This window comes from Geotrypetes seraphini, chromosome 9 (assembly GCF_902459505.1).
Source record: "Geotrypetes seraphini chromosome 9, aGeoSer1.1, whole genome shotgun sequence".
Classification (NCBI taxonomy): domain Eukaryota; kingdom Metazoa; phylum Chordata; class Amphibia; order Gymnophiona; family Dermophiidae; genus Geotrypetes; species Geotrypetes seraphini.
This window is the reverse complement of record NC_047092.1, coordinates 120,075,056-120,093,777: the sequence shown is the minus strand read 5'-3', so window position 1 is coordinate 120,093,777 and position 18,722 is coordinate 120,075,056. Positions and strand designations below refer to the sequence as shown.

Here is an 18,722-nt window from a genome sequence, read left to right as displayed (position 1 = left end):
TTGGGGGGGGGGGTCCAGCAGGAGGGGTTGGGTACCCTCCTGCCGGCGATCTTAGGGGAGGCCATTGGGAGGACCGGCAGGAGGGGTTGGGTACCCTTCTGCTGCGATTGTCGGGAGGGCCGTTGGGGGGTCTACAGGAGGGGTTGGGTGCCCTCCTGCCGTGATCGCTGCCTAACCCACAGGATCCTAGGGCCTGATTGGCCCAAGCACCTAAGGCCCCTCCTATAGCGGGAGTGGCTTTAGGTGCCTAGACCAATCAGGCCCTAGGATCCTGTGGGTTGGGCAGGGTAGGGGCGGGCCCGCCTCATTTGGACAGAGGCAGGCCTGCTGGCCAGACGAGCGAGGAGCTGTCTGGTCCAACTTTGAAAGTAAGACTAAGGGGGTTCCGGGATGGGAGGGTTCGTTGGGGGGGGGGGGTCCAGCAGGAGGGGTTGGGTACCCTCCTGCCGGCGATCTTAGGGGAGGCCATTGGGAGGACCGGCAGGAGGGGTTGGGTACCCTTCTGCTGCGATTGTCGGGAGGGGTTGATCTGACAAATGAGGAGCACGGTGAAACACAGGTAAATAGCGGTTCCTAGAAGGGGGTACATTGGCCCGCGGGGACAAACCTGTTCACCGTTTCCGCGGTCGGTGAATGGCCTTGTCCCCGTCACCGCAGCGACTGCTAGTTTTCTTCCCCGTTTTCGGCGGTGACCCGCGGCTTAAATGCGGTGGCCGCGGGTAAACCGTCACCGTGTCATTCTCTAGTTCTGACTATTGTAGGCTGGTGGAGGGGAGTGAAGGGGATGGGAGGGGAAAAATAGAAACATGACGGCAGATAAAGGCCAAACGGCCCATCTAGTCTGCCCATCCACAGTAACCATTATCTCTTTCTAACCCTATTCCAGGCCCTTTTGAATTCAGACACAGTCTCTATGCTTCTAGGAGACTGTTCCATGCATCTATCACCCAGGGAAGCTAGGGGCTGTTCCATGGGGTTAGAGGGGGTCCAGAGTTCCACACTACTTTTCCATGCAGTGTTCTCCCCAGAAATTTTTTACAGCCAGGTGGCATGTAAAAGTAGCCATCCTTCATCAGGGATTACACATACTTTTCATCACTGAAACTTGGCTTTCCGATGGCGATGAAGCATACCTCTCTTATTGTTGTCCTCCTAACTATGATTATCTCTTTAATCACCGCCAAAATCGTAAAGGCGGCGGTCTAGCTGTCATATTTCAAACTAATCTCATCAATCTCAGTGATCACTCCAATGGAAACACCATTATTGAATATCTTCACCTTAAACTTAATTCAAACACTAACCTTAATTTCTTATTACTATATGTTCCTCCACCAGTAGGGTAAAATAAAATAACTTTACTTCAAGATCTAATCTTTGATTTTTGTTCGACTACATTGTTCCCTCTGGTCTTAGGTGACTTCAACATCCATTTTGATAACCCTTCTGATATCAATAATCAGGACATATTAAACATTCTTCAACCTTTAAACTTGCATCCAATTATAGCAGGCCCTACCCATTCAGCCAATCACACTCTAGACATGATGTTTTCGCCTAAATCTCATCACTTCGAATGCTCTGTTCCATTAGCCACTCCAGTACCTTGGTCTGATCATTATTTCATATCTGTTACTCTTCACTTTTCTAAATTAGTAATACACAAAACTCAATCAGAATCTAAACTAATCTCATATCGTGATTTTTCTAGCTTAGAAAATACTGACATTTTATCTTTCTTTGATTTACCCTCTATTAATGCTATGTCTAACTCAATTGAAGATCAACTGTCACTCTGGAATTCCTCTTTACAACTACTCTTAGACAGCAAAGCGCCAATAACTTCTAAAACTATATCGTCACGTAAAATTTCTAATCCATGGTATACGACTGAACTCCACCTTATAAAAAAAACAGCTTCGCACTCTTGAAAGAAAATGGCGCCATACTAAATCCCCAATAAATCTTCGAAATTTTAAAGAAAAGGCAGTTATCTATAAAACCAAAATCAATCAGGCAAAAAATAAATTTTATCCAGAAAAAATTTATAAAGCAAGAAACTCTGCCACTTTATACAACATTTTAAAATTTATTACATCACATAATATAAGAAACATTACACCCCAGACAACTTCCTTGAATGCACAAGACTTAGCCGATGCATTTAATCAGAAAATCAAAAACATCCGAAATACATTTCTCTCTAACACAGTTAACACTTCTACAAGCATACATCATAGTGAGCTCATTCCAACAGCTAAATGCTCAAATTTCAAACTTCCCTCTCTTAACGATATCGAAGCACTTTTTCCTCAAATCAATTTAAAAAGTTCGGGATCTGAAATCTTTCCTCCATTTTATATAAAAAAAATTTTCCATCACCTTGGACCCTTCATTCACTCAATTGTCTTAAAAATCTGCTTACCGCGTCAGTTCCTACTCCCTGGAAAACTGCCATTATCACTCCATTACTTAAAGACCATAAAACCAGTAAAAACGACCCTACAAACTACTGTCCAATTGCAAATATCCCCTTCTTAGCTAAAATAACTGAAAAACTTATATTTAACCAGGTATCCGATTTTATTGAATCAACTAATGTCCTGCACCCCAACCAAACAGGTTTTCGTAAATGTCATAACACTGAATATTCAATGACTGGTTTAACGAATAACATCCATTATTTTCTGGACCATCACAAATCTGTTGCTCTCTTTTCATTGGATATCTCTGCTGCATTTGACACAATTGACCATGATCTTCTTCTTAATCGACTTGAGTCGATAGGCATCTGCGACCAAGTACTCAACTGGTATACTTCATATCTCACCAATCGCATTTCCCTAGTTAAGTTTAACAATGAATACTCTAATTCTTACTCCACGTCTTTTGGGATTCCTCAAGGATCTATCTTATCGCCTCTCTTGTTTAACATTTTTCTCTCCCCACTATTGAGTCTCTGCCAGTCAGTTGGTTTTACTTCTTTTTCCTATGCAGACATTCAATTAATTCACACTTTTGACCCTGAAAATCATGATGACATTAAGTCTATAAATAAAAAACTTGAATTAGTTCAAAACTGGCTCAACGCAAACAAATTAGCGTTAAACATAAATAAAACAAAAGCCATGATTTTTACTTGGAAAAATGATATAGCACTGAAGATGCCATTCGTCCTTAATAATAACACAATAGAAATTGTCCCCAACTTAAAAATTCTAGGGGTTATAATCGACGATAAATTATTATTTCATGAACATAGCAACAATATAGTCAAAACTTGCTTTTACAAACTGCGTTTAATTCGATCAATCGCCAAATTTCTTGAGCCCAAATCACGTAACATTCTGATTCATTCGCTAGTTATAGCTAAAATGGATTACTGTAATTCCTTACTACTCAACATTTCTCAAAAAGAAAAGCGACGTCTTCAAATTATCCAGAATACTGCTATTAAATTGATCTTTAACGCTAGTAACTATGATCATGTTACACCACTATTTATTGACGCTCACTGGCTTCCCATCAGTCATCGCATTCTGTTTAAGGTCATGCTGCTTATATTTAAAACCTTAGCTTACAACGAACCCCAGTTTATAGCAAGAATGCTAATTCCTCATAACCCCACACGTTCACTCAGATCATCTTCTCAAAATCTACTAGCTATTCCTTCCCTGAAAACAATAGGTACAAGAAGATCTGACATGTTTTCTGTAATTGGCCCTCAATGGTGGAATTCTCTGCCACAACACATTAAAAATGAAAAAGATCTCCTCTCTTTTAAAAAATCCTTAAAAACGCACCTTTTTAAAGATGCTTTTAACACCTAATATTTTTAGACTTTCATAACTTTTAATTTTTTAATTACCCTGTTTCCTTCTGTTTTTCCCATATTTGTTTTTCTCGATATAACAGATGTAACTTTTACCCTCCTTCCCCTCCAACTAAAGTTTGTCTTGTCTTAAATTTTATGTTAATGAATTTGTATTTTTATAATCTTATTCTCTTTTATAATTGTGTACATCGCTTTGTAAATCAATTCAGATTCATCAAATATTCATCAAATATTAATAAACCTTGAACCTTGGTGTACCTAGTATATATGACAGCCAGTGCTGATCATTTTTTAACAACCCAATCCTCTATATAAAAGTTATTTTTAATAATAATAATCCATGAGTCACACAACAAGGGTGCACCTAGTCCAAAAGAAATTGCCTTATTTCCATTTCCTATTTATAAACTTTTATCAATACAGTTACAATACCACTTGATTCTACATAAAGCAAAAATAAAAATTTCTTTCTACCTTTTGTCGTTTCTGCTTTAATTATCTTCTCTTCGCTCTCATCTTTCTATACAGCGTTTGTCCTCTCTCCCTTTCATGCAACATCTGCCCTCTCTCTTTGCCCCTTCCACCCAGCCTCTGCCCTCTCTACCCCTTCCATCTACTGTCCACCCTCTCTCTGCCCCTTCCATCCACTGTCCACCCTCTCTGCCCTTTACATCCATTGTCCGCCCTCTCTCTCTTCCATACGGAATCTTCCCTCTTTTTATGTCACTTCAATAAACTGTATATCCTGTGCTCTTTCCTTTGTACATGATTCATTTCAGCTTCACCTCCTCTCCATTTTTCTATCTCCACCCCCTCCCCTATGCTTTGGCATCTGTCTCTCTTCTCCTTTCCTTCCTTCCTTCCCACTCCACCCCATAGTCTGGCATCTCTATCTCCTTTCCTTCCCTCCCCCCCATGCCCTGACATCTATCTCCTATCTTTCCCTCTCCCTCCTTGCTCTGGCACCTCCTCTCCTAACTTTCCCTCTGGTCTGGCATTTGTCTCCTTAGTTTACCTTCCCTCCCCCTATGCCCTGGCATCTATCTCCTCCCCCCCTCCATTATCTAGCATCTCCTATACTTCCTTTCCCCTGGTTTGGCATCTGTCTCCTCCCCTCCATGCCCTGACATCTACCCCCTCCCCCTCTATGGTCTTGTATCTCCTTTTTGTCTCCTCCCTCCCATGGTCTTGGCATCTCTCTTTCCTCTCCTCGCACTTTCTGGTCTTCCTTCTCCCTCCTTCCCTCTCTCGCCCCAATTGGGTGCAGCAGTATTTCTCTTACCCCTTACCCCTTCCACTCTCCTCCTCCACTTCTCTCCCCTCAGTCCAGCTGCAGCTTTCCCTCTTTAAGCCCAGCGGCACTCTCATTTGTTCCCAATCCAGCAGCAGCTCCAACAGCACCTCCCCTCCTTTCTACTTCCGTTCCCCCCCCCCTCCGACTAGCTGCAGCACCTCTCCTTTTCACTACCAGGTCCAGCAGCACCTCTCTGACCAGATGGGCTCCTCTCCCTTTCCTCTGACTAGAAGCAGTACCTTACCCACTCACCTCCCAGGTCTAGCATCACCACTCCCTCCCCTCCTCTGACTACCAGCGGCACCTCTTTTCCTCGCCTCCTATCAGCACACCTCACCCTCCCCCATGACTAGCAGCAACACTCCTCCCTCTTATCTCCCAGGTCCATCGGCACCACTCCCCCCTCCTGATTACCGTATTTTCACTCATATACTGCGCACCCATGTATAGTGCGCGGGAAACTGTAATTTATGTAAAGAAATTTTTATATAGCGCACACACCCATATACCGCGCATGCCGCCCCGACTCTCCCGTCGTCGCCCGACTCTCCTCTGGCCGCCCTGACTCTCCTTTCGCCCGCCCCGACTCTCCTCTCGCCGCCCCGACTCTCCTTTCGCCCGCCGTGACTCTCCTCTCCCCCTTGAAGTCCTGTCCCCCCTTAAAGTCCTGTCCCCACCCTGAAAGCCTGATGCCCCTCCCCGATGTCTGATTCACCCCCCCGCAGGACTGCTCGCACCCCCACCCCGAAGGACCGCTCGCACTCGCACCCGCACCCCCACCCCGAAGGACCGCTCGCAGCCCCACAGCCTCCCCCCCATCATGGAGAAGCTGCCTACCGTTGTCCTGCCGCTTCCTCTGCCGGCGGCCCCGCTCCTTCTCTGAGCCCTGCGCTGCTTCCACTTCCGGCGGTCCCACCCTTTCTCTGACGTCATGAATATGCATGAGAGAGATTTGCATATGATGGAAGTGATAGGCATGCAAATTTGCTTCATGCATATTCATTAGGGCTAGCCTGAAAACCCAATTGGCCTGGTGTTCCTCCAGGACAGGGTTGGGAACCACTGCTATAGAGAACAGAAAATGACAGTGGCAGCAGGAACATAGGAAGCATGTCGTTGCTGTGTTTCTCCTGTGTACACACATATCACGTGTTGGGAACTTCTGTATTAAGGGACTGAAAATAAACATACAAATACCTACGTACTCTCTAGGCTAAACTACTGTAACTCCCTATTCAATGGAATCACTGCAAGAGACCTAAAATGCTTTCAAAAAGTCCAGAATTCAGCAATTCGGCTCCTATACAACCTCGACCAGTCAAAAAGTGCTGCATCTTCAAAGACCCACAAGAGATTCCACCAAAAAAACCCTGACTACATAGCATCCAAGCTGTGCCCATATACCCCTAACCACCCCCTCCACTCCAAAGCAGAACAAAGACTCAGCATTCCCGCAGGGAGATCCCTCCGGATGAGCACGGTACGTAAACACTCCTACAGCCATTTCCTTCCTCAGCTATGGAACCAGCTACCCACACAGATAAGATCACTAGACTCACTAATGTCTTTCCGTAGAGTAATAAAGACCTTCCTCTTCCAACAATAGGGCCTCAACTGAACAGCTTCCTCAATTTACTCTCCAATTACTCTTTGCTATAACTAGGCTGGACTCTTGAATAGTTCTGTAATTGTCTAAATGTAACCTAATTGTTGTCATGACTATTCTGTTCTTAAATTGATTGTGAATGTCAAATTGTAATCCGTTTTGAGCTTCTGGGAAAACATGATAAAAATCAAAATAAATAAATAGCTCCTCATCGTTGGTTTTTAACTTTTTCCCTGCCTGGGAAAGCAAGGGGTGCTACTTTTAGATTTACTTCATAAGAAGGTAAATATAAGAAATCCGGGGCGGGTGAGAAACTTTTGGCCACTCAAGACATGTAAACCAGGAAGCAGGGTGAAGAAGAAATATATCATAGACAGAGGGTGGAGGTGCGTGCCAAAGTAAAAATACCGAGGAAAGGCGATCAGGGAACACCTACCTCCAAATCACATTTGCACCTTGGCACTACACTGAAAACATTTAATTTCCTTTATAGAAGTAGCCTTGAGTTGATAAAGTTACGTTTTCACATTCTTTTACCTTGAAAAATGTTTCCCCAAAGCAATTTTCTACCTCCCCAGACCCGCCTTCCTGATCGGGAATGGGAGCCGCCCATTGCATATAGTAGTGCTGCTCCACCCACAAAATACAAATTGCAGGCTAGTATTACGTGGAGAGTTTGAAAATTGCCTGTTTTGGTTTGTTGTTTTTTTACTTTCTTTATTAATTTTTAAATTCAATACACAAGCAAAAAAAAGTCAGGCTGAGGTGGGAGTTGAACACTCAACTTCCGGCGGCTCTTCAGGCTGTACCGAGTCAGCCGGGGAATCCCCAAGCTGGTGAGAGGGGTTATTAAAAATGTTTGAGAAGCTGCAGCAGGATTCACGACCGAGATGACAGTCGGGCACTCACTTAAATTAGCCAGGTGGAGTGCCAGGCTAAAAGGCGCTAGGGAGAACACTGCCTTGCTTATGTGGATCCCAGACAATATTCAACTGGGGCCCGTATAACTGTCTTTTTTTTTTTTTTGCATTTAAAACTTTACAATATCATAAAGATATCAAAAGAAAAAAGGTTATCATACAAATTTTCAATAAAACACATCAACAAAAAAGACAATCCTTTACAAGCCCACTGAAGAGGAGACATATTGCTATATATCAACAAATTTTTTAAAGAAAAACAAGGGAATAGATTGAGTTTCAACGAACCCAAATCATTCCCAACTAAATTAGGACATTGGACATTCCTACCTTTATTCTCAAAGATTAATGAAAATTAGAAAAAGAAAAGAAAACTCACTTCTGTTCACGAGCTACCAAAAATTGTTGCAATTGAATGGGATCCCAGAAAACAAACTCAGTGTTCTGTATTTTGACTAAACATTTACAAGGAAATTTCAAATAGAATGAAGCCTCAAGTGCCAATACTCTAGATTTTAATTTCAGAAATTCTTTTCTTCTAAGCTCTTGAGACATCAGGAAACATACTAACCAAATCCCCACAGAACTTGGTCAGTCTGTTTTTAAAGTAAAGTTTCATCAACAACGCTTTATCTGTTTCACTAATACATGTTAGAAGCATTGTAGATCGAGTCTGGATAACATCTTGGGAATCTTCCAAAAATTCTGTTAAGTTAACATCATCTGTTACCAGATGATCTACTTCCTGTATTGTTTCCTTTTTTTGGGGGGGGGGAATATAAAGCACAGTTACTTACTGTAACAGGTGCTATCCAGGGACAGCAGGCAGATATTCTTGACTGATGGGTGACTGCACCGACGGAGCCCCGGTACGGACACTTTTAGAGTGATTGCACTCTAAGAACTTGGAAAGTTCTAGAGGCCGCACCGCGTATGCGCGAGTGCCTTCCCGCCCGACACAGGCGCGCGGTCCCCAGTTAAGATAAGCCAGCTAAGAAGCCAACCCGGGGAGGTGGGTGGGACGCAAGAATATCTGCCTGCTGTCCCTGGATAACACCTGTTACGGTAAGTAACTGTGCTTTATCCCAGGACAAGCAGGCAGCATATTCTTGACTGATGGGTGACCTCCAAGCTAACAAAAAGAGGGATGGAGGGAAGGTTGGCCATTATGAAAACAAATTTTGCAAAACAGATTGGCCGAAGTGACCATCCCGTCTGGAAAATGTATCCAGACAATAATGTGATGTAAAAGTGTGAACTGAGGACCAAGTGGCAGCCTTGCAGATTTCCTCAATAGGCGTAGAACGGAGGAAAGCTACAGATGCTGCCATAGCTCTAACTCTATGGGCCGTGACGGAACCTCCCAGTGTCAGTCCGGACTGAGCAGAGCAGAAAGAAATGCACGCTGCTAACCAATTCGACAGCGTACGCTTAGAAACAGGATGACCCAATTTATTAGGATCAAAGGACAAAAAAAGTTGTGGCGATGATCTGTGGGGCTTAGTACGATCCAAATAGTAAGCTAAAGCTCGCTTACAATCCAAAGTATGCAAAGCCTGTTCCCCAGAATGAGAATGAGGTTTCGGAAAGAAGACAGGCAGAACAATGGATTGGTTGAGATGGAATTCAGAGACAACCTTAGGGAGAAACTTTGGATGTGTACACAGAACCACCTTGTCATGATGAAAGACCGTAAAAGGTGGATCTCACAACTAGTGCATGTAGCTCACTGACCCTCCTGGCAGAGGTAAGAGCGATAAGGAAAAGTACCTTCCAAGTGAGAAACTTGAAAGTGGCTGTCGCCAAAGGTTCAAACGGGGGCTTCATCAAAGCGGAGAGAACCACATTCAGATCCCAGATAACAGGAGGTGCTTTAAGGGGTGGTTTAACATTGAAAAGACCTCGCATGAATCTGGAGACCAGGGGATGAGCTGTAAGGAGTTTCCCATGGACTGGCTCATGAAACGCAGCAATAGCACTGAGATGGACTCTGATGGAGGTAGATTTGAGGCCAGAGTCAGACAGAGAAAGCAGATAATCCAACAAGGTCTCCACTGGAAGAGACGTAGGATCATGATGATGAAGAAGACACCAAGAAGAAAACCTTGTCCACTTCTGATGATAACACTGCAGAGTGGCGGGTTTCCTGGAAGCATCCAGAATAGACCGAACGGGCTGAGAGAGAAGAGAGTTGTTTGAAGTCAGCCCGAGAGATACCAAGCTGTCAGGTGTAGAGACTGAAGGTTGGGATGCAGGAGGGTCTCCTGATGTTGCGAAAGCAGAGAAGGAAACAGAGGAAGTAGCAAAGGTTCTCTGGAACTGAGTTGAAGAAGAAGGGAGAACCAATGTTGTCTGGGCCATCGAGGAGCAATCAGAATCATGGTGGCTCGTTCCTTCTTGAGTTTGAACAAGGTCCGCAGCATGAGTGGCAGAGGAGGAAAAGCATACAGGAACCGATTGGACCAATCCAGAAGGAATGCATCCGCTGCCAAACGGTGAGGAGTATAGATTCTGGAGCAGAATTGGGGCAGTTGGTGATTGTGAGGAGCTGCAAAGAGGTCCACTTGAGGAGTGCCCCATTGATCGAAGATGGACTGTAGGGTTGAAGGATCGAGAGTCCATTCGTGAGGTTGGAGAATTCTGCTGAGCTTGTCCGCTAATGAATTCTGCTCTCCTTGGATGTAGATTGCCTTCAGGAATAGGCTGCGAGCTGTGGCCCAAGTCCAGATTTTCTGGGATTCCTGACACAAAAGGCGAGAGCCTGTTCCACCCTGTTTGTTGATGTAGTACATCGCAACCTGATTGTCTGTGCATAGCAGGAGGACTTGAGGAAAGAGAAGGTGCTCTGAGTTCCAGGAAATTGATGTGATGCTTCTTTTCCTGGGCTGTCCAAAGGCCTTGAGTTTGGAATTCGTTCAAATGAGCTCCCCAGGCATAAGGGGATGCGTCGGTGGTGATGACTAGTTGATGAGGCGGTAGATGGAGCAGAAGACCTCTGGAGAGATTTGAGGATATCAACCACCATTGTAGAGACTGACGAAGAGATGATGTCACAGATATGTGCCGTGAGCAAGGATCCGTCGCTTGGGACCACTGGGTAGCAAGGGTCCATTGAGGAGTGTGCAGGTGAAGACGTGCTAAAGGTGTTACATGAACTGTGGAAGCCATGTGGCCTAAGAGTATCATCATTTGTTTGGCAGATATGGAACTCTGAAGAAGTACCTGCTGACAGAGAAATTGGATAGTCTGAAGACGGTTGGCCGGTAGAAATGCTCTCATGAGGACTGTGTCTAGCACTGCTCCAATGAATTGAAGTCTCTAAGTGGGAATGAGATGAGATTTGGGAAGATTGATCTCGAACCCCAGAAGTTGTAGAAACAGGATGGTTTGGTTGGTGGCCAGGAGCACTGTCTGAGCTGAATCGGCCTTGATTAACCAATCGTCCAAGTAAGGAAAGACTTGAAGGTGGTGAGAGCGTAGAAAGGCAGCTACCACAATCAGACATTTGGTGAACACTCTTGGAGAGGATGCAAGACCAAAGGGTAGTTAGTACCTTGTATTGGTAATGACAGCGGTTGATCATGAAGCGGAGGTACTGTCTGGAAGTCAGATTGACCGGTATGTGAGTGTATGCCTCTTTGAGATCGAGGGAGCATAGCCATTCGTTTTGATTGAGAAGAGGGTAAAGCGTGGCTAAAGACAGCATCTTGAATTTCTCTTTGACCAAGCATTTGTTGAGATCGCGAAGATCTAGAATCGGTCTGAGGTCTCCTGTCTTTTTGGGGACCAGAAAGTAACGGGAGTAGAATCCCTGCCCCTTTTGATCTGGAGGAACTTCCTCTATAGCGTTCAGAAGGAGGAGGGATTGAACCTCCTGAAGAAGAAGGGAAGATTGAGGAGAGTTCAAAGCAGACTCTTTTGGTAGACTTGGGTAGGTTCTGAAAGTTGAGAGAGTAGCCGTGGTGGATGATGTTGAGGACCCATTGGTCCGAAGTGATAACTTCCCACCGGCTGAGGAAAAAACCTCCTATAGGTTGAGGTTGCAGGGAAGATGGTTGGACGCTGGCTATGCCCTGGAGAAGTAAGTCAAAAGGGCTGCGTGGATTTCTGTTGAGGAGGCGGCTTGGCAGGCTGTTGCTGTTGTGGTCTAGGTGTCTGCCGTTGCTGCTGCCGCTGCCTTCTAGGTTGTTGTGCAGCTGACTGCAGAGGACGAGCCACATAACGGCGTTGGTAGGCCGATTGTTGTCTGAAAGGCCATGCCGGTGGAGGTTTCTTTTTCGTCTTGAGGAGAGTATCCCAACGTGTTTCATGGGCGGAGAGCTTTTGGGTAGTTGAGTCCATAGACTCTCCAAACAGCTCATCCCCTAAGCACGATGCATTAGCTAACCGGTCTTGATGGTTGACATCAAGCTCGGATACCCTCAGCCAGGCAAGGCGGCACATGGCCACAGACATAGCTGTTGCTCGAGAGGTAAGTTCAAAAGTATCGTAAATAGATCTTACCATAAACTTTCTCAACTGGAAAAGTGAAGAGGAACATTGGCGAAAAGCCAGTCGTTTTCGCTCAGGAAGGTACTGCTCAAAGGAAGCCATGGAGGTAAGGAGATGCTTTAAATAGAATGAAAAATGAAAAGCATAGTTGCCAGATCTATTGGCGAGCATTGCATTCTGGTAAAGACGCTTACCAAATTTATCCATGGCTTTACCTTCTCTGCCAGGAGGGACAGAAGCATAAACACTAGCTCCTGAAGATTTTTTAAGTGTAGATTCCACAAGAAGGGACTCATGTGGAAGCTGGGGTTTGTCGAACCCTGGGATAGGGATGACTTTATATAGAGAGTCCAATTTGCGGGGAGCTCCCGGGATAGTAAGAGGAGTCTCTAGATTTTTGTAAAATGTTTCCCTCAGTATGTCATGAAGAGGGAATTTCAAAAATTCCTTTGGAGGCTGGTCAAAGTCAAGGGCATCAAGAAAGGCTTTAGACTTTTTAGACTCAGCCTCCAAAGGAATGGAAAGAGACTCACACATGTCTTTTAAAAAGGAAGTAAAAGACAAAGAGTCATGCTTGGAGGATGGGTCAGGAACAACAGGATCATCCTCATCCGAAGAACATTCACCCTCTGATAGAAAAGGTTCTTCGGAATCACCCCACAGATCAGGGTCCCTAATATTGGAATTACGGTCCCGAGACTCAGGGGTGGATGGTTCCAAGTGACGGGATTTGCGCAGTGACTTACCCGACCTCATCGATGTGGTACCGGGAGAAGTCACCGGACGCATCGATGCCGAAGTTTGTACCGACTGGTGGTGGGATGTCGGCTCCGGTGCGAGGAGTGGCATCGACACCGATGAGGCCAAGTACCGAAACAGTGGATGCAGACAATATAGGCTGTTCCACTGCCGGTACCGGTGGCTCAGTACGGACCGGCACCGGGAGATTCGGAGCCAAGATAGCTGGAAGGAGTTGTTGTAATTGCTCCTTAAGCTGTACTTGGAGGATGGCCGCTATGCGATCATCTAATGAAGGCACCGGTACCGCCTTTTTCTTTTGCGGTACCTGCGGTGCCGCTCTACACCCCGGAGATGAGGAGCCCGATGTCGAGGGACTCACCTCAATAGGGGCGGAGCGCTTCCGCTGGCGCCTCACGGTCGGCAGGACTGGACTCGCTGCAATCGAGACCGGAGGACGCTCCAGCGGGGAAGGCTTCTTAGCCGGCTTACCTGGGTGTTGCGACGCCGGCGCGGTGTCACGCGGTGTCGATGAGGTAGGTGCCGGCTGTACCGGAGCCGACACCGGTGTCGATGTCGCGGGATCGGACATCTCGGTACCGAAAAGTAATCGTTGTTGAATTTCACGATTTTTTAAAGTACGTTTTTTCAACGTGGCACAGCGGGTGCAGGTGGACGCCTGATGCTCCGGACCCAGGCACTGTAGGCACCAGTTGTGTGGGTCCGTAAGGGAGATAGGCCGTGCACACCGCTGGCACTTCTTGAACCCTGGCTGAGGGGGCATGAAAGGAAAAACGGCTTCCGCCAAATCGAAGGCCGAGGCCTTGATGGTGGCAGAAGACCCCGCCGGGGAAAAACCAAAACTGAAGAAAAAATACAATTTTTTTTTTTAACAAAAATAAAAGAAAAGAAAAGAGGCAATAGAGCCAAAGGGGTTTTCGCGAGCAGGAAGGCGTGGAGAAAAATTTTCAACGGCCGTTGAAAAACGCGTCTTCTTAGCTCCGCGGAAACTAAGAAACTGGGGACCGCGCGCCTGTGTCGGGCGGGAAGGCACTCGCGCATGCGCGGTGCGGCCTCTAGAACTTTCCAAGTTCTTAGAGTGCAATCACTCTAAAAGTGTCCGTACCAGGGCTCCGTCGGTGCCGTCACCCATCAGTCAAGAATATGCTGCCTGCTTGTCCTGGGATAATAACAATTATTAATTGGAAAACTATCTACGTTGGGTAATCCCAGTATCTCTTTAAAATATTTTCTTAGTAATATCTCTGGCGATAACAAATGAGTAACTGGAAAATTAACCAAACGAAGATTCTTTCCCCGTTGTAAATTTTCTAACATTTCTATTTTTGAGTGCAGTAATGTAGAATCTTTTATAGCAGATAGTGAAACAGCTTGCAATGCACTACTCTGAGTTTCAATCACACCTAATCTAGTTTCCAAGCAATTTAAATTGGTATCCACATTCTCAAACTTTTGAACCACAGAGTGAGAAAAATCAGATGTTTGTTTCATTGACACTCTGAGAAACCCCTCAACCCTAGTTATTCCTAACCACAAGTCTTTTAAAGTAATATCCTGTTTTTCCACAGTTAGTGGTTGCTCATCCTCCACAGTAGTAAACTCAAGTGGTTTAGGTATATCATTATAATTCAGTTTACTTATTGAAGTGGATGGTACCACAGAAACTGTGGAAGTAGTGGGGGATATATTCCCACTAACACGGGATATAGGATGAAGGGGGGGTGTTCTTATTAAGGGACTCATCGATGCTCCGGATATGGGAGAAGTCAAATCAGAAACATTTTGTAGTGGAGAGTCTAAGGAGAAAGTCAGGTGTCTATCCATTGGTCCTGTAACAACAGGTGTCAAATTTTTTGATTTAACTTTCCTTTTCCCCATATTGAAAAACTTATACGACCTGTCCTGTTGCTCAGTTCCTCGAGTACTCCCCGGTGGTCCAAGGGGCTCCCAAGGGCTCCCAACCTGCCCCTTAGGGCACGCCCCTTCAGCCACACCCTGCGGCCGCGCAGGCAATTTATAGGAAAAATAAGGCACCTGAGAACAGACCCGATGACATCAGGGGTCCGTCCACAAGGCTGCCTGTCCGAAATTAGTCGGCAAACGCCGCTGCTGGAGAGGGCTGGTCGGGGTTACAATAACTCCTCAGCGTCCTGGCAAGTATCAGCAAAGTCAGCTCCTGTTCTCTCCGCGGCAGCGCAAGCAATTTATAGGAAACAATAAGGCACTTGAGGACAGACCCGATGATGTCAGGGGTCCGTCCACAAGGCTGCCTGTCCGAAATTAGTCGGGAAACGCCGCTGCTGGAAAGGGCTGGTCGGGGCTACAATAACTCCTCAGCGTCCTGGCAAATATCAACAAAGTCAGCTCCCGTTCTCTCTGCGGCAGCGCAGGCAATTTATAGGAAAAATAAGGCACCTGAGGACAGACCCGATGACATCAGGGGTCCGTCCACAAGGCTGCCTGTCCGAAATTAGTCGGGAAACGCCGCTGCTGGAGAGGGCTGGTTGGGGCTACAATAACTCCTCAGCATCCTGGCAAGTATCAACAAAGTCAGCTCCCGTTCTCTCCGCAGCAGCGCAGGCAATTTATAGGAAAAATAAGGCACCTGAGGACAGACCCGATGACGTCAGGGGTCCGTCCACAAGGCTGCCTGTCCGAAATTAGTCGGGAAACGCCGCTGCTGGAGAGGGCTGGTCGGGGCTACAATAACTCCTCAGCATCCTGGCAAGTATCAACAAAGTCAGCTCCCGTTCTCTCCGCGGCAGCGCAGGCAATTTATAGGAAACAATAAGGGACCTGAGGACAGACCCGATGACGTCAGGGGTCCGTCCACAAGGCTGCCTGTCCGAAATTAGTCGGGAAACGCCGCTGCTGGAGAGGGCTGGTTGGGGCTACAATAACTCCTCAGCGTTCTGGCAAGTATCAGCAAAGCCAGCTCCCGTTCTCTCCGCGGCAGCGCAGGCAATTTATAGGAAACAATAAGGCACCTGAGGACAGACCCGATGACGTCAGGGGTCTGTCCACAAGGCTGCCTGTCCGAAATTAGTCGGGAAACGCCGCTGCTGGAGAAGGCTGGTCGGGGCTACAATAACTCTTCAGCGTCCTGGCAAGTATCAGCAAAGTCAGCTCCCCCGTATAACTGTCTTATGCTGGCACCAGCTGAATATCATCTAGGAACTGCGTGAGCTCTGGCTCCTAGCATTGGGAAACTTAGCCCTGGATATTCAGTACTTGGGCCCACACAGGCCTAGTACTGAATATCCTGAGCTAGTTTAGTCAGCCATTGGCTGAATGTCAGATGGAGTATATGTATGTTGTCTTTATAAAATAGACATCACTCATGCAGATTTCTACTGTATAATCTATGTGCCCCGTTACACAGTTATCTCGTACAATTTACTTCAAGGAAAAGGTTATACGTGACAAGGAAATACACACCCTTCAATATGAACAGATATATTGGGGTGGAAAATTTTAGGAAAACTTGGCCATGAGCTTACATTTTTAGAAACTAAAGTAAAAAAAAATAATAATAATAATAATTAAAAAAAACTATATATATATATATATATATAGTTTAGAGACTTCTGATTTTTATTTAAATTTTCTATTCCCAGCTTCCCCCTCCCCTATCTCTCTATCATCTGCGGCTTCTTCTCTTCAGCTTCCAGCCCATAGTGGCTCTTCTGCCTCTCCTACCTATGGCAGCAGCTCTTTGCTGACCTGAACCCAACTTCTCTCCCTTTTTCCAAAATCAGTTATAGCAGCAACTTTCTTGCCTGCCATCTAAAGTTCCTCTCTTGGGTGTACATGCCAAATTTTAACTACCTGCAACTTGGCACCTGGAGTTTTTCTAGCCTTGTATATATTACATGAGTGTATGAACAGCAGTCTGATAAGGAAGATGTTCATATGGGCAAAGAAGTATACGTAAAGGAACTTTGACCTTTAGGTAGTTTCTTGATTATGTTTTGATGCAAATTCTGGGCTGCAAATCTTGAAGCACGACATCCTCCATGTCCATCAAACACAGCAAAATATGAAAGGCGGGTTCTAGAAAGGGAAAAACACAGGGTTACAGAGCAATACAAGTTAAAAGTATATCAGGATACTGTCCTTTGCTTTCTACCAGAAGCTGGCCCCAGCCTGCCCTGCCTCACTGTTATCAGAGACTAGCACTGCAGACTACGAGGGCTCCCTTTTTCCTCCAAGTCCTAAAAGTATGCATGAGATGAGTATTCCAACACAGGTGTCAATAGAAAAAAAACCTATGATGAACCATTGTCCAAAAGTCACAAGAGATGTGCGCATTCATTACATATGGATGAATGGATCATACACCAAGTTGGCTACCAACTCATGGCAACATGCACAGTGAGGAATCCACCCTGTGATGTTTCATGGCAGAGGACAGGAGTGGTTTGCCATTGCCGTCTACCGCAAAGTATATGTCTCCACTATGTCGCTGCTGCCCAACATAGGGCCCCTCAGCCTACAGCACCAGGTATTCCCAGGTGGTCTCTCAACCAGGTATTATTCAGGCCCGACCCTGCTTAGCTTTTGATAGTAAGAGTGGGCCTACAGGTTAGCCAGGCCTTAGGATTCATTACATATAAAGTCATTCAAAACATCTATAACTGATATACAGTATGAGTATATACCAAAGAGAAAAACAGCCGTTCCTAGGTAAATTTCTCCAGTTTTTCTCTTTGCCAAAAACCAATATGTGGAGAATGAAGACGAAAAGGCAGAATTACTGAATGAATATTTCTATTCAATATTCATGAAACACAGCTTTGAACGTGCACAGATAGATTTCAAATATACATAAGGAAATGAACAGATAACATATCGATCACGGAAGATATTGTTTATGAGCAACTTGCAAAACTGAAAAGTGAATAAGGTCATGGGGGCCAGATGATAACACCCGTCAAGATACTAAGGAGTCCTGGTGGGTTTGCTGAAGGATGTTCAAAAGATCTTGGGAGAGAAGAATCCACAAGAATGAAAAAAAAGTGTGGTTAACAGAGAGAAGGATGGAAACTACAGGCTCAAATATTTTACATTGGTGTGGGAAAAATAATGAAATTTTATAGAGTAATGGTGATATATCTACAATCCAGTGGATTGCAAGACCAGAGACAACACACTTTTACTACAAGACAAATTATACTGTTCCCTAAGGAAGGCTCATAAATAAATTGAGCAGCCTGGGGGTGGGTTCCAAGTGGTTAATTGGATTAGAAATTAATTGACTAACAGAAGACAAGAGGCCAATAGTAAATGGGATTCATTTGGAGGAAAGATGAGTAACGGAGACCCTCACGAATCAGTTCAGGGCATTAAAAACGGTTGTTAAGACTGTGTATGTCACCATGAGCTGAATTTTTTGCTGATTTCTAAACAGCATTCAATGTACAAATGGCTGCCCATGCAAATGAGTTTTGCAGAAGGCATCTGTAATTCCATCCAATCGCTTGCTTAGAAACCAGCACTCACTCATGTGCAGAGCCAGTTTGGGAAGCCCTAACAGCTGAGCAGCAGGGGGGCCCCAAAGCAGCCTCCTCCCACTCAGCTGTTGGGGCTTTTTCTTTAATGACGTAGATGTTATAAGTGTGTTACACATGCACAATATCAGTCCCCTACCTTGTACTTCAGTAAAAATCGGCAGGAGGGATGCCCCACCTTAACCCCAAAAATCAACCACTCCCCTGTCTTCACTTTACAAAAAATTGGCAGGAAGAATCCAACTCCCTCCTGCTACCAGATGCCTCCTCACCCCCTCCGTAACTCTACATTAAGATGACAGCAGGA

General features: G+C 45.4%; 1 protein-coding gene across 6 annotated transcripts in view; it reads right to left on the bottom strand.

Annotated features, from left to right (window-relative positions):
- ILKAP (ILK associated serine/threonine phosphatase) overlaps nucleotides 1-18,722 on the bottom strand; it is a 211,807-nt gene that overhangs the window by 113,473 nt on the left and 79,612 nt on the right. For 5 of the 6 annotated variants that reach the window (XR_004540596.1, XM_033957890.1, XM_033957891.1 and 2 more), the window contains one exon: nucleotides 16,852-16,958. Coding sequence is in view for 5 of the 6 variants with exons in the window: in XM_033957890.1 (XP_033813781.1) it covers nucleotides 16,852-16,958 (107 nt within the window). In the remaining variant the exon portion in view is untranslated. Of the gene's footprint in view, nucleotides 1-5,287; nucleotides 5,293-16,851; nucleotides 16,959-18,722 lie in introns of all 6 variants that reach the window. The other variant, XM_033957893.1, reaches the window with a different exon arrangement.